Below are 16,209 nucleotides of genomic sequence, written 5' to 3'. Positions count from 1 at the left end.
CCCCACAGCCCCTGCACCTGGCAGAGGCTTTGTGTCCTTCCTGCACTAAATTGTTTATTTTCCATCCAAAACTGTATGACTAAGAAGAAACAGGACAGTCCTAGTCTCCTTGGGGCTTATCTTCCAAGCCCAGAGATCTTCCCTGAAGCCCTAAGCTGTCCCTCTCCTGCCCCTCGCACTAGCCCCCAGCCTCTCCAATCTCTGCCTCCTTCTCTGCTCACAGGCCAGGGGTATTCTCCTTGGACCTTCCTGACCAGCTCCCCTCAGAACCCCCCTCCCTTCTGCTCATCCTTGCTTGCCCCCCTCACTTCACACTGTGCCCCCCTGAATTCCTCTCAAGGGCTTCCAAGTTATTTCCATTCGGCTCCACAGACCTTTAAACCCACCCTTTGCTCTTCACAGCTCACGGATGCAGTGGCTCCCCGGTGCAGCCCCGCCCCCCTTGTCCCTGCTGGTGGCTCTTGCCCCTTCAGCCCACGTCTCAGAGCCCTCACATACCCACAGCCCGACGGCCATCACCACCACAAAGTAGACAACGATGACAGAGATGTCGGCCGCATTGCGGATGCGCTCGTGTGGCGCAAGGGGTGAGGTAGTGTCGGTCGTGGGGCTCCAGGTGGTAGTGTCCATGGCGGCGGTGGCGATGCGTCCCTCCCGCCCAGGCCACTCGCTCCTTATACCGCCTCCGGGTTAATAATCAGCCCCGAGGGAGGGCGCCCGCGAAGTCGCGCGGTGCGGCTCCTGCGCTGCACCGTCGGGGAGCAGCTTTGGACGCAGAGAGCGCTGAAGGAGGAGCAGGTGGAGCTGTTGGCAGAAAGGGTGGCAGGCTGGCAGGTAAGGGCTGTTCCGTGAGTGGGGAGGGGCCATCCAGGGGGTGGTGCCCGCCTGGCACAAAGGCCGGCTGTGTTCCCGACAGGGTAGCCTCGCCTGCTCTGCCAGGGGCAGAGAGGGTGCGGCTCCATTGAGGAACCAGGCTGCCTGAGGCCAGGGGCCTAGAGGCTTCAGGTCGCCTGCCACCTGCCCTTGGACCAGTACTGAGGCTTCTGCAGACTCCGGTTCTCCATGTGTAAAACGGGTACAAGACTGTTCCCAGGATTCAGCCAAGTTCTTGGTCTCTGTGGAGAAAATTCTGGGGAAGACCACTTGTTGGGTATTGCTGGCAAGAAATTCAGAACAATTTCTTGGCCATGGGGACAGCCACCCACCTACCTACATTTCTGGCGCCCCTGCAGCCCCCAGAGGCACTGTTACTGCCACTGTGAGGAGGAAAAAAGAGAGACGAGGAGAAGGGATCCCACTGGGAGTTTTTCTTTGCCCTGTGCCTCACCCAGTAATTGATCTGGGGCCCTTCTGGGGCAGATAGAAGCGAGGATACTAGAGAATCCCTTCCATGGAGCTCATCATATGTTGGCCCTTCCTGGGGATTCAGCCTGCCCATCTGGAGACACATGTCTAAGTTGAAAGTCAGGGCTCAGCACAGAGATGACTGAGAAAAGAGGCATGACTCACCCAAGGTCACACAGTGAGCTAGTGACAGAGCTGGTCCTACAACCTAGACCAGGGTAGGCCTAGTTCAGAGGAAGGTTGGAGATGCTCTCAGGTGCTAGCACTAGGGAGCTTTGCTGGAGTGATGAGGTACAGGGAGGGGGAAGGACCACATAAACCCTGCCCGGACTCTGTTCTGCCTCAGGTCCTCCCTGCCCACCACCAGACAACCATCCACTGCCCAAATGCCAACAACTGATTTATTTGCACCTCACTGTCTCTGAGGTCCACTCCCCTCCTCCTTCATCAGCACTTGCTCTTCCTACTGAGGCTGCAGTCAAAGAATCATTATTTGGACTGCATCCATGTAGGTCTTCCCCATTTCCCCCCACCCACTCCCCTAAACTGAGTAAGGTTATGCCCAGGGCCCAACATAATGCCTGGCCACCAGGAACAGGAATTCCTCTTCTGGGGAACCCAGAAGCAGGGGATCTTCAACATGGATGTCCTTCAAAATTTCAAGCTGACCCATCAGCCACAGCTTGGAGCAATTGACCTTTCATCTATATCCATCTGTTCCCGAATTCAGCAGAGCATTTCCACCTGGCTCCGCCCAAGCAGAGCCCCTGCCCTCAGGAAACTTCCAGTGTGATCTGGAAATGAGCTCATCCACAGCAAAAGTTCAGCCCTGAACCCCCAGCTGCAGGCATCCAGCCTGTGCCAATTTCCAAAAGTGAAGTCTGGCAATGAGCAAATCCGAAAAGTGAGCAGGAGGAAGGACCTGAAGTACTATAGGACCTCAATGGAGGGAATAAACCATTCTTTGATCTTTCTCAGATAGCAAAACATGGATAGCTAGAGAAGGAAAGGATGGCAGCCTGGAAGAGACCAGAAAATGCATTCATTCATTCATTCATTCACTCATTATACATTCATTCATTCTTGCAACACAAGAACTACTTCTATGTGCCAGGTCATGTGTCCCAACCCTGGGGATATAGCTGTGCACAAGATTCACAGGGTTCTTGCCCTCACAAGGCTTCCAACCCAGTGGGAGAGATAGACCATCATCAAAAATGAGACAAATACCTATAAAATTAGCATTGTGATATGTGCTTTGAAAGAGACATAGTAATGCTCCAAATGTGTAGCAAGGATTTTAACATGGAGATGAGGTAAAGCTGGGGGAAGGCCTCGGAAGGTCCGGTTTGAACAGGACCTTAAAAGAAGAACGAGCAAGGTAAGATGGGAGTGAGGGATGTAGCAGGAGAGGGCAAGCTGGGGCTAAAAATAAAAAATAAATTAAAAAACATGTCAGTACCAAGTATTCCCCTACCATGGCAGGGTGGCAGGGGGAGTCCAGGATACCTGAGGCCCTTTTGCAATTTCTGTTCCTCACTGGTCTCCTCTAAAAGGACAATTTATACCCAAGAAAACAGCACAGAGATTCCTCAAAAAATTAAAAATAGAATTACTCTGTGATCCAAGAATCCCATTTCTGGATTATATATCCAAAGGCAATGAAATCAGTATCTTGAAGAGATATCAGCACTCCCATGCTCATTAAAGCATTATTCAGAATATCCAAGTTGGAAACAGTTTAAAGTGTCCATGAGCAGATGAATGGATAAAGGAAATGTGGTGTATATATATATACATACCACATTTATGTATATGTCTATGTGATGGAGTATTATTCAGCCATAAAAAAGGAAATCCTGCCCTTGGCACCACCATGGATGAATCTAAAGGACATTATGCAGACAGATAAAGACAAATACTGTTTGATCTCATCTATATGCACAGTCTAAAAAAGTCAAACTCAAAATGAATTACTGAGACCTCATCAAAATAAAAATCTTCTGCACAGTGAAGGAAACAATCAGCAAAACTAAAAGACAACCGACAAATGCAAAATTTGTCATATTTGCAAATGACATATCAGATAAAGGGTTAGTATCCAAAATCTATAAAAAACTTATCAAACTCAACACCCAAAAAACAAATAATCCAGTGAAGAAATGGGCAAAAGACATGAATAGACACTTCTCCAAAGAAGACATCCAGATGGCCAACCGACACATGAAAAAATGCTCAACTTTACTCATCATCAGGGAAATACAAATCAAAACCACAATGAGATACCACCTCACACCAGTCAGAATGGCTAACATTAACAACTCAGGCAACAACAGATGTTGGTGAGGATGTGGAGAAAGAGGAACACTTTTGCATTGTTGGTGGGAATGCAAATTGGTGCAGCCACTCTGGAAAACAGTATGGAGGTTCCTCAAAGAAGTAAAAATAGAACTATGCTACGACCCAGCAATTGAACTACTAGGCATTTGTCCATGGGATACAGGGGTGCTATTTCGAAGGGACATATGCACCCCCATGTTTATAGCAGCACTATCAACAATAGCCAAAGTATGGAAAGAGACCAAATGTCCATCAATGGATGAATGGATAAAGAAGATGTGGTATATATATATACAATGGTGTATTAGTTGGCAATCAAAAAGAATGAAATCTTGCCATTTGCAATTATGTGGATGGAACTGGAGGCTATTATGCTAAGTGAAATTAGTGAGTCAGAGAAAGACAAAAATCACATGACTTCACTCATATGAGGACTTTAAGAGACAAAACAGATGAACATAAGGGAAGGGAAACAAAAATAATATAAAAACAGGGAGGGGGACAAAACAGAAGAGACTCATAAATATGGAGAACAAACTGAGGGTTGCTGGAGGGGTTGTGGGAGGGGGGATGGGCTAATGGGTAAGGGGCACTAAAAAATCTATTCCTGAAATCATTGTTGCACTATATGCTAACTAATTTGGATGTAAATTTTAGAAAATTAAAAATAAAAAAAATAAAAAAACCAAACTCATAGAACCAGAAAACAGAATGATGATTGCCAAGGGCTAGGGAGGGGGTGGGAGAAATGGGGAGATGTTGGGCAAAGGTTACAAACTTCAAGTTATAAGATGCAGTGTATGATGACTAGATCTAATGCAGTGTATAATGACTATAGTAAACAACATTGTATGTATACTTGAAAGTTGCTAAGAGATTAGATTTTAAGTGTTCTCACCACAAACACACACACACACACATACACACAATGGTAACTATGTAAGGTGCTGGGTGCTGGATGTGTTAACTTAATTGTGGTAATTCTATCCCACTGTATGCATATATTAATTAAATCATCACATTGTACACCTTTTAAAAAATCATGCTGTACAACCCAGGTTTTTAAAAAAAATAATTATTTTCTCTACACAGATGCTTCCAGGAAACACAGTATGATACACCACCTGCCCCCCACAGCTGGCCAGAGCTGCTGGACCACTGCTCACTGGTAAAGATCCTGTTGGCCTCTCTCCTGCCCTCCCTGGTGCCAACCAAAATCAGGCTCTGGTCACAAAAAAGAACCTTCTTACCAGAACCCCAAGGGAAATAAAAAAACTACCCAAACAGCCAGACCAGGGGGAAGATGGGGCTGATGAGGAAAGACAGACATAAAAGCAAGAAGCAGACCCCATCTGAGTTCACAATCTCAGGTCAGATTGGGGTCCTAAGTTTGAAAAACCAGATGCCCACAGATTCACAGCTAAACCTGACTGTTGAGAGAATACTATTCAAATGACTCAATATCTACAGATGGCAGGGGAGGAACCCAGATTTGGAGTGTAATGCCTCACCACTATGTGGGAATTCTCCTGTTGCCTCTTCTCTGCCTTCCTTCCACACTACTCAGGTGTCTAGGTCCCACAGGAGTCCTACCTGCTTCTACCAGCCCAGGAACTCTTCCCCAGCAGGCCTCGAATGTGCAGTGTCCACCTCTTACTGGCCAAACTGTGCTCCTAAACTCTTGTCACACAGTGAAATAAACAGCCTAGGTGCAGAGGCTGTGAGTTTGGGAAGTTGCCTGGGGAGGGGAAACCACATAACTAGTTTGAATCATAGCACAGCCATCATCCAGCAGCAGACCTGGATAGTTCATTTGACATCCGTGATTCTCCATTTGAACATCTGTAAAATGGCATAGACAAGGACTGTCTTGTGAACCTGTGAGGTCCAAATGAGATGAAAATGCAAAGGAGCCTCACTGACAATAAAAAAGGCAAAGGTGACGTACTGCTATGATTTTCTCTTTTTTCCTTTCCCTTGTTGCAAGCTCAGTTGTGGGAAGCAGACTGTTGATCAGTGTTATTTGTTTCCTGAGGGTGCTGTTAACAAATTATCACAAATTTGACAACTCAAAAGAACAGAAATGTATCCTCTCGTGGTTCTGGAAGGCAGAAGTCCAAAATTGGTTTCAATGGGCTGAAATCCAGGTTTCAGCAGGGCTGCATTGCTCCAGTTTTAAGCAGGATCCTTCCCTGCCTCTTCCAGCTTCTGGTGGTGCCAACAGTCTTTGGCTTGTGGTCACATCACTCCAATCTCTGCCTCTATCTTTGTGTGTATGTGTGGTAAAATATACATAACATAAAACTTCCCATCTTAATTATTTTTAAGTGCACAATTCAGTGGCATTAATATATTCACAATATTGTGCTACCATCACTACTATCTATATCCCAAGACTTTTTCATCATCCCACACACTCTCTATCCCTGAAACACTAACTTCTTATGTTCCCCTGGAAACCATCATTCAGCTTTCCATCTCTATGAATTTGACTATTCTAGGTACCTTTAGCCAAGAGGAATCATACAATCTACCTCTGTCTTCACAATGCTTTCTCTTCTGTCTGTCAAATCTTCCTCTGTCACTAAGGACATTTGTGATGGTATTTAGGGTCCACCAGGGTAATCCAGGATCATCTATCCTCATCTTAAGATCCTTAACTTAATAACATGTGCAAAGACCCTTCTTCTAAATAAGGTAGCATTTACAGGTTCCAACAATTAGGACCTGATATCAGATGGCCATTATTCAGCTACTGCAGTGATGGTGAAGGAGTCCGAATATGGAAGGATTTGTTGGAAGAATCAGGATTGGAGCTGCTTTGGGAAAGGTGGAGTGGGGAAGAAGACACTGCTAGAGGGGGTGAGTCTAGGCCAAGAGGGGTAAAAGCCCAAAAGCTTCCAGGCAAAGAGGAAGTGAGAATAAGTGAGAAGGGCCAGGAGAGGGAAACAATGAGTTGGCCCCAGGCTGCCTGCCCTTCTTCCCCAAGCCCCAAGCTGGTATCTGGGCATGAAAGGAGTAAAGGAAAGGACAGAAAGCTAAGAAGAACAAAATGCTCCTGGCCCTCCCTCTAAAGCTGAAGTCAATAGTAGTTGACCTTGGTGGTCTCTATGCAATCATCTGAACCCTAGCTAGGCCTCTGTCATGCTGGGTCACCTTGGGCAAGCCCCTTATGTTCACTGAGAACCACCTCTACAGTGGGGATTGAATCTGAACTAACAAAGGCTTGCTGAGTACCCACCATGCATATCAGTTTTGGGCTGGGACCAAAACCCAGGTTGCTTAATGGTAGGCTGTAGCTCTTTCCTCTACATTCCAAATCCCAGACAGGCTTCAGGAAGAAGCTGCAGGGTGAGATGCTGCAAGGTGTCTTAGCCTACCTCTCCTAGAGCTCTTCACAGGGTACTGCCTCAGCCCCAGGCCTTAGGCTGGGGCAACAGGAATAACACATGGATGATGGATGGCCCAGAATCAAGAGACCTGAGTTCAGGTACTGGTTACTCTGCCAAGTGGCCTTAGGTAAGTCACTTTTCCCCTTTAATACTGTTTTCTCACCTACCAAATTGGCAGAATTTGACCAACTGGTCCCTTAAGAAAGATGCTGGTACCAATTCTATGACTCTAATCAGGTCCCTGAATTTCCCTGATCTTCTATCTCTCATTTATAAACTGGGGACATTAAGCCCTGGACAGTTGCATGTCACAAGCATGTCAATTCTACTTCATCCTAAATCTCACCCCTCACTATGTCTGCTGGCCCCAGGGCTCACATTTTCTACTGCTCACCACCATTTCTAAAATTGGAAAGGGTGACTATGACCCTCCCTACACAGTCCTCACCCAATGAGCTTGGCAGCTCTAAAGCAGTGTGGGAAGCAGACCTGGTTGGAATTGTGCCTCATATGTAAAACACTTCAGCACACTGCCAAGCACATATTCAGTTTTCAATAAAATGTTAACTTTAATCTTCATCTTCATCTCCTATCTAGACTCAAAGTCATGGGGCCTGGGGCCCTGCCCTCAAAGAGCAGAAGACAGATATGAAAAAGAAAACCTATACTGTGTGTTGAGACAAATGATACAACTTTAATCTTCACAATGGTCCTATTGTTTTTCCATTTTATGGATGGATCACTGAAACAGTGGTTAAGTAACTTGTCCAAACTGGTAAATGGCCATGCTGGCACTCAGAGTCATGCATGTATAATACCAAAGCCTGTATTTTAACTACTGGAAAAGAGGGTAGGGAGAGAAGGGGAGATGAAGGAAGAGTGAAGCTCTAGCCCTGATTCTAAGCCTACTCCCCAGCCAGCATCCCTGTATTCCTCCCCTGCCTCATCCCTGGGTTGGCATTTGGCCCCAGCTACCTGTAGGTGTGAGACATTTCACTGAGTGACTAATTATAACAGATGCAGGCAAGAGTCAGCAGCATTACTATCTTCTGCCAAACACCCTGGTTTCTTGATAACCCACAGCTCAGGATTAGAGTAGGTAAAGTAGCAGAGTTAACTGTCACTCAAGTCCTGACATTGTAACTGTCACCCCATGTGTTCTAACTCCCTCTGTAATGAGACAGAGAAGCAGCTCCTGACAGGAGGTAGCCAGAGGCCTGCTGGGATTGGCTAAGGAACTCATCAGAGCTCTCACCTGTGAATCTTACCCCACACAGCCAATGCCACCAATCCATCAACCCACACTGAGAAAACCAAGCTCAAAAATCCTTGGGCAACTGAAAAACCCATGAAGGTAACAGTGGGAACGGCAAGTCATTCATATATTCAACAAATATCAGTTGTGCATCTGTCAAGGCTTTAGGGGTACAAAGTGAACAAGATAAATGTAGCCCCTTTCTTTGAGGAACCTAAAACTCATGCATGTGCTTAATGGGTATTGGGCTTCCTTTTGGGATGATGACAATATTTTGGAACTAACAGTTGCATGCACTTAATCCCATGAAATTGTTCACTTTAAAATGATTAATTTATATTATGTGAATTTCACCTCAATTAAAAAATAAAAAATAAAAACCATAACCATGCATAAGGCATCAGGCCTGGAGACAATAAAAATTTATTTCTCACCCAGATGATTTCTTCCCAACTTGTTGACTGATCCTAAAATTTCATGAGTTTCATTCATTTGTTCAACTAATCATTTGAGGAGAATGAAAAGGTGAATTTGTTTCACCATCAAAAGAATATCTTCTCCCATGTAATGGCTGGTCCTGATAATTCTATATTAAGAAATGTCACTCGTTCATTCATTTAGAGTATCCATTCTACACCAGGTACTGGGGTTACAAACTTGAATAAGACACAATCTTTGCAATGAATATAAAAGTGCAGCTATCTCTTCAAGATACTGATTTCAATTCCTTGGTATATATACTCAAAAGTGGGATTGCCAGATCATATAGTTCTACTTTTATTATTTTTTATCTTTTTAAAAATACTTCCATTTGGGTATAGTTAACACAGTTTCAGGTGTACAACATAGTGATTCAGTATCTCTATTCCTTATGCTATGCTTACCACAGTGTAGCTATCATCTGTCCTGATATGTTACAGTATCATTGACTGTACACCCTATGCTGTGCTTTTTATTCTTGTGACTTACTCGTTCCATAACTGGAAGCCTGTACCTCCAACTCTTCATCACTCATTTTGCCACCTTCCCACCCTCCTTCCCCCTGGCAACCATCAGTTTGTTCTCTGTATTTATAGATCTGATTCTGCTTTTTGTTTGTTTATTTATTCATTTGCTTTGTTTCTTAGATATGGAAACAACCTAAATGTCCATAGATAGACAAATAGATAAGGGATATGTGGTACGCATGTACACACACGCACACACACACACACACACACACACACACACACGGGGGGGGAATATTACACAGCCATAAAAAAGGATGAGATCTTGCCATTTGCAACAACATGGATGGACCTAGAGAGTATTATGCTAAGTGAAATAAGTCAAACTGAGAAGAACAAATACTATATTATTTCACTCATGTGTGGAATCTATTCTTCCTGTGTGTGTGTGTGTGTGTGTGTGTGTGTGTGTGTGTGGAATCTATTTTTAATTTTTTGAGGAAACTCCATGTCTTTCATAGTGGTTGCACCAATTTACATTCCCATCAACAGTTCCCAAGTTTCCTTTTTCTTCATATCCTCACCAACACTTATCTCTTGTCTTTATGATAATAGCCATTTTAAAAAGCATGAGATGATATTTCATTGTGTTCTTTTGATTTCTACAATGATTATTGATGTCAATCACTTTTTGTGTATCTGTTGACTTTTCATATATTGTATCAGTTCCTTATATTTTTTGGATATTAAAAAATGGTAACTATGTGAAGTGATGAATGTATTAACTTGACTGTAGTAGTCATTTTAATATATATCATATATATTAAATATATATATATATATATAATCATCACATTATATACCTTAAATACATGTAATTTTGTCAATTACATATCAATAAAGCAAAAGGGGAGGAAAGAATAAAATACACACTAGCCAAAAAAAAAAAGACACATTCTCTGCCTTGGGGCCCTTCCAGTTCATCAAGGAAAGTTTACATCTGATATGCACGTGCTGTTCCCTATGCAAGGACACTTTCTCCCCTGCTCTTTGCCTGGCTAACTATCATAATCCTGTCAACTTAATTTTTTCCAAGATTTCTGAACTGCACCCTACTCCTAGCCAAGCCCTATTCTCATCTTTCCTGTCTCATTTTTTAATTCACATTTAGTTGCATAGTTATATTTAATGCTTATGGACCCCACTGGACTATAAGCATCATGAGAGAAGTGCCAGTGTCTCTTGGCCATCACTATGCCTAGTACTGCGGCTGGCATATAGTAGATGCTCAATAAATATTATATGGGTGCATAAATGAATTAAAATAATGAACACAGGGACGCGTGGGTGGCTCAGTTGGTTAAGCATCCGGCTTCAGCTCAGGTAATGATCTCGTGGTTCGTGAGTTCAGGCCCCATGCTGACAGCTCAGAGCCTGGAGTCTGTTTCGGATTTTGTGTGTGTCTCTCTTTCTACCCCTCCCCTGCTCATGCTCTGTCTCTCTCTCTCTCTAAAATATACATTTTAAAAAATTTAAATAATGAACACAAACAATTATGATGTGATAGATGCTCTAACAGTGAGGGAAGATGAGACAAAACACGCCTTACTTCGTCTCTGTAAGGAATATAGAGAGAGGGGCAAAAGAAATAATCATTAAGAGGGGATATTTGCACTGAATCTTTAGGGATAATACAAGTTCCTGAGGTAACACAGCTGAGATGAGCTTTTGAGATATGAGAGCACACAGTATGCATATTCAGAGACAGTAAGTGGTTGTGGTCTGCATGACTGGACGGAACAGTAGGAGATAAGACCAGAGATGTGGGCAGAAATTAGCCCACAGGAGATCTTGTGTGACATACTAAGCATCCTGGAATTCATCCCATAGAACACTGGAAAGCCAGTAAACAGGGGTTCCTGACCTTAGACTCATAGGCCCCTCAGAGGTGGGTTTTGAACATCCAAGGATTCTAAAATTGTATGTACAATTGTGGTCAGATTTGTGATTTCAGTTTTTATCAGATTCTCGGAAAGATCCGTGACTCTAAAAAAGTTTAAGAACCACCACCTTCCCTGACCACCCTAACTAAAACAGCCCCTGTACCCCCACCCCAGTTTACTGACTTTCATAGTAGTTATAACAAAATGTAAGTATCTTGTTAATTTCTTTGCTACTTGCTTACTGCCTATTTCTCCTCTGACAGAGCAGGGAATTTGTCTTGTTCAAGGTTCTATCTCCAGTGCCTATCATACATGGCCTGGGACATAGATACCTCAATAAATATCTGTTGACTAAGTAAATCTAACTGTAGGTGTTTTTTTAACTGTGGTAAAATAATATATAATATATAATATAAACAAAATATAAAATTTACCATCTTAACTATTTTTAAGTGTGTGGTTTAGTGGCATTAAATACATTCACATTGTTGTACAGCCATCACCCCCATCCATCCACAGGATTCCTTTCACCTTGCAAAACTAAAACTCTTTATACCCATTAAATAATAACTCCTCAGCCCCTGGCAACCATCATTCTACTTTCTGTCCCTATGACATTGACTACTCCAGGTACCTAATATAAGTGGAATCATAGAATCTGTGTCCTTTTGTGACTGGCTTATTTCACTTAGCATAATGTCCTCAAAGTTCATCCATGTTGTAACATGTCTTATAATTTCCTTTTTAAGGCTAAACAATTCCACTTTGTATATATTTTGTTCATTCATTCACTCAGTGATGGACACTTAGATTGCTTCCACCTTTTAGCCATTGTGAATAATGCTGTTATGAACATGATGTGTACGTATTTTCTTAGTCCTTTTTGAAATAAGAGTAGTCACAGGATGGGTGAGTGGATGAATGGATAATGATGGATGGATGGATGGATGGATGGGTGGATGGATAGATAGATACATTAAAACACCTGAACTGAGAGTCAGGAGATCTGTTTACTGTCCTAACTATGACATTTCCCATCTACATGACACACCAGACATGAGGGATACTATGAAGTACCACGTATGCCCATTGTAACAATGGCAGCAGTATTAACGGGAATTTCAAAATATTCATAAAGATGAGTAACTCTGTGCTATTTCATGATCACAGTTGTAATGGGTCAGTAAAAGGATTATGTACTAGATTTAAAGGTGTTGCTGACTATGAAGAATGGGGTTTCCCAGAGTGGTAACCCTGAGAAGAAAGGTAGTGATTCCAGCTGGGTAAAAAATCACATTTAGTATCAAATATGAAACAAGCATAACATGAGTCAAAACAGCAAAATCAGAGTCACCAAAAATTCAGGACCTTGAGCCAAAAGATACTGGCAGCAAACAGATTCAAATGCCAAAGAAATGTGTATAAATGAAAGGTACAGAGAGAGGGGATTTTGAAGTTCTGCTCTGAACTGGCCCACAGGATTTGCTCATCCATGATCTCACCATCCATGACAACTGTAAGAAACAACCCCAAGAAAAAATGAACAAAAAATATGTAGGTAGTCCAAATATATATAAATATAATTATTATAAACAGTCTATATAAAAGGAAATACTAATGACATATAAACATATTAAAAGATGTCCAATCTCTCTCTAATATGGCAAATGCAAAACTACAGTGAGATACTATTTTTTTTACCTATCAGACTGGAAAAGATCACAAATTGATAATATATCATGTTATAAGAGAAAACAGGTACTCACACATTACTGGTGGAAGCATAAATTGGTACCACCTCTAAGAGAGTAATTTGAGAACATCCATCAAAATTATATCAAGAGAATGAGAAGACAAGCTGCAGAATGAGAGAAAATACTTACAAAAGACAAATCTGATAAAGGACTGTTAACCAAACTATCAAAGAACTCTTAAAACTCAACAATAAGAAAATGAGTAATCCAACTAAAAAGTAGGCACAAGATCTGAACAGACACCTCATCAAAGACATACAGATATCTTCTGATATGCAAAAGATATGCAAATAAGCATATGAAAAGATATTCCACATCATATGCCATTAGAGAATTACAAATTAAAACAACAACAAGATGTCACTACATACCTATTAAAATAACCAAAACCCAAAGCACTGACAACACCAAATGCTGGCAAGGATGTGGAACAATAGGGGCTCCCATTCATTGCCAATGCAAACAAAAAGTACAGCCACTTTGGAAGACAGGCAGTTTCTTATGAAACTAAACATATTCCTTCCTACCATATGATCCAGCAGTTGTGCTCTATAGTATTTACTCAAAGGAGTTGAAAGCATGTTTGCACAAAAACATGCATACAGATGTCTATAGCAGCTTTATTCATAATTGCCAAAACTTGGAAGCAACCAAGATATCCACCAGTAGGTGAATGAATAAATAAACTGTGTACATGCAGAAAATGGAATATTATTTGATGATGAAAGGAAGTAAGCTATCAAGTCATGAAAAGACATGGAGGAATGTTAAAGGGACATTAATAAGTGAAAAAAGCCAATCTGAAAAAGCTATATACTGTGTAATTCTAACTATATGACATTTCATAAAAGGCAAAACTATGGAAGCAGTAAAATGATTCATGGTTGCCAGGAGTTAGAGAGGAAAAGGAGATGAATACATGAACACAGAGAATGTTTAGAGTAGTGAAATTATTCTGTATGATATTATAATTATGGATATATTTGTGTCCATTATACATTGGTCAAAACTCATAGAACATACAACACCAAGAGTGAACCCTAATGTAAATTATAGACTTTGGATGATAATGAGGTATATCCATCAATTATAACAAACGTACCACTCTGGTGGAGGATATTGATGGTGACAGAGGATGAGAATAGGGGTAGTGGGTGGTAATATGGGAAATCTATTCAGTTTTTCTGTAACCTAACACTGCTCTGAACTGGCCTACAGGATTTGCTCATCCATAATCTCACCATTAATAACAACTGTAGGAGCCAACCCCAACAGAAAAATGACCAAAAAATATAAACAGCCCAAATACACATAAATATATAATATATATATAAAGTTATACACATTATAACTTTTGACCCAATAATTTTACTTCTAAGGATTTATGCTACAGATAGACTTACATAAAGGTAAATGATCTATGTTCAAAGTTATTTATTGCAGCACTATTTATAATAGAAAAAGACTAGAAGCAACCTAAAAGCCCATTCATAAACAACTGGTTAAATATATTATGTTTTATCCACTTAATGCAGCCATTAAAAAAAAAAGAAAAGAAAACTCTTGAGTGTAAATATGGATTGATCTCAAGGTGATTTTGTTAGGTTAAAAAATCAAAGTGGGACACCTAGGTGGCTCAATCTGTTAAGCATCGGACTCTTGGTTTTGGCTCAGGTCATGATCTCACAGTTCAAGAGTATGAGCCCTGCATTGGGCTCCGCACTGATAGTGCAGAGCCTGCTTGAGATTCTCTTCCTCTCCCTCTCTCTCTGCCCCTCCTTCACTCTCTCTTTCAAAAATAAATAAACTGTGAAAAAAAAATCAAAATGTGCAGAACAATATATAGTATGCTACCATTAGTGTAAAATGGGGGGTAGGAAAAGAATATACACATAGGTCTGCTTATGTATACATTAAAAATCTCTTGGGGTGCCTAGGTGGTTCAGTCAGTTGAGTGTTTGGCTTTGGCTCAGGTCATGATCTCACAGCTCATGAGTTTGAGCCCCAAGGAAGGCCCTGCACTGACAATGTGGAGCCTGCTTTGGTTTTTCTCTCTCTCCCTCTGGCTCTCTGCCCCCCTCGAAAATAAACAAACAAACAAACAAACTTTTTAAAAAAAATCTCTTGTATACACAGGAAACTGGCAAAATTGGTTGGCTTCAGGAATAAAATTTCGATGGCAGGGAAGCTTTCTCTATATACACTTATGTACTTTATGAACCATGGAAATGTATTGTTTACTAAATCAATAGATAGCAGGAGGAAGGAAGGGAGGGAAGGAAGACGAGAGAGAGGAGGAGAATAAATACTACACTAGGATCACTGAATATCCTAATGTAGGCTGTGGACCCAAGCACGGGGCCTCATTTTTAATGGAGAGCCACTATAAAGTCCATTTGCGCTGCTCTCTGGCAAGTAGTTGTCATTCCAGGTCCCAGTGTCAGTGTCTTACTTTGACTCATTCTGAGTCACACCCTACCTGTTTCCCACTTCCACTCCTTGGGAAAGCACCTGGGCTGGGAGGGCTTCCTTAAGTATTCACCAAAGTCATGGCCCCATGTGGAAGAGCTGTGAGCTCTTTGGGACAAAGACCTCTTTGAATACAACTGTCATTAACATGATTACACCCACATAACCCTGATATGGGAAGACTCTTTGTGCCTTCTGGAGCATAGGATGCTGCTGGTGAGTAGCCTGAAGAGCCAGTTTTTTAATGCCTGAATCAGTCATGTGTCAGGTTTTCAATTTAAATGATAGACTCTTTGACTGAAAAGAGTTAAGAGCATTCAACTGACCCCCTCATTCTATAGTGGAAATTGAGACCCAAAGAGGAAGGTTACTTGTCCAAAGCCACAGCATGGTCTCTGAATTCCTGATCCAATGCTCTGTCTTCTCCAAAAACATTGTTCAAAACAAACTTATAATTTCTTATAAAGTTAAAGCCATACCTTGTAATTTCACTTTTAAATATTTATTCAAGAGAAGTGAAAGCATATGCTATGCTCTGAATGTGTCCCCACCAAAGTTCATATGTTGACTCCTAAAACCCAAAGGCAATAATATTGAAAGTGGAGTCTTTGGGAGGTAATTAGGTCATGAGGGTGGAGCCTCACAAATGAGATTATTGCCCTAAAAAAGAGGCCCCAAAGAGCTCTCTAGCCCCTTCTACCAGGTGAAGACACAGTGAGAAGTCATGAGCTATGAACCCAGATGAGGGCACTTACCAAAACTTGA

The 16,209-nt window shown here is 41.8% G+C and overlaps 1 protein-coding gene across 1 annotated transcript in view; it reads right to left on the bottom strand.

Annotated features, from left to right (window-relative positions):
* Positions 1-805, bottom strand: part of SLC5A1 (solute carrier family 5 member 1) — a 73,361-nt gene extending 72,556 nt beyond the window's left edge. Inside the window, exon 1 of the mRNA XM_058690935.1 lies at positions 499-805. Within this exon, the coding sequence (XP_058546918.1) occupies positions 499-630 (132 nt within the window). The 5' untranslated portion in view covers positions 631-805. The remainder of the gene's footprint in view (positions 1-498) is intronic.
* Between the last annotated feature and the right edge of the window lie 15,404 nt (positions 806-16,209).

Source organism: Neofelis nebulosa, chromosome 11, assembly GCF_028018385.1.
Source record: "Neofelis nebulosa isolate mNeoNeb1 chromosome 11, mNeoNeb1.pri, whole genome shotgun sequence".
NCBI classification, from domain to species: domain Eukaryota; kingdom Metazoa; phylum Chordata; class Mammalia; order Carnivora; family Felidae; genus Neofelis; species Neofelis nebulosa.
Note: the sequence above shows the minus strand (reverse complement) of the source record. Positions and strands in the feature narration are given on the sequence as shown.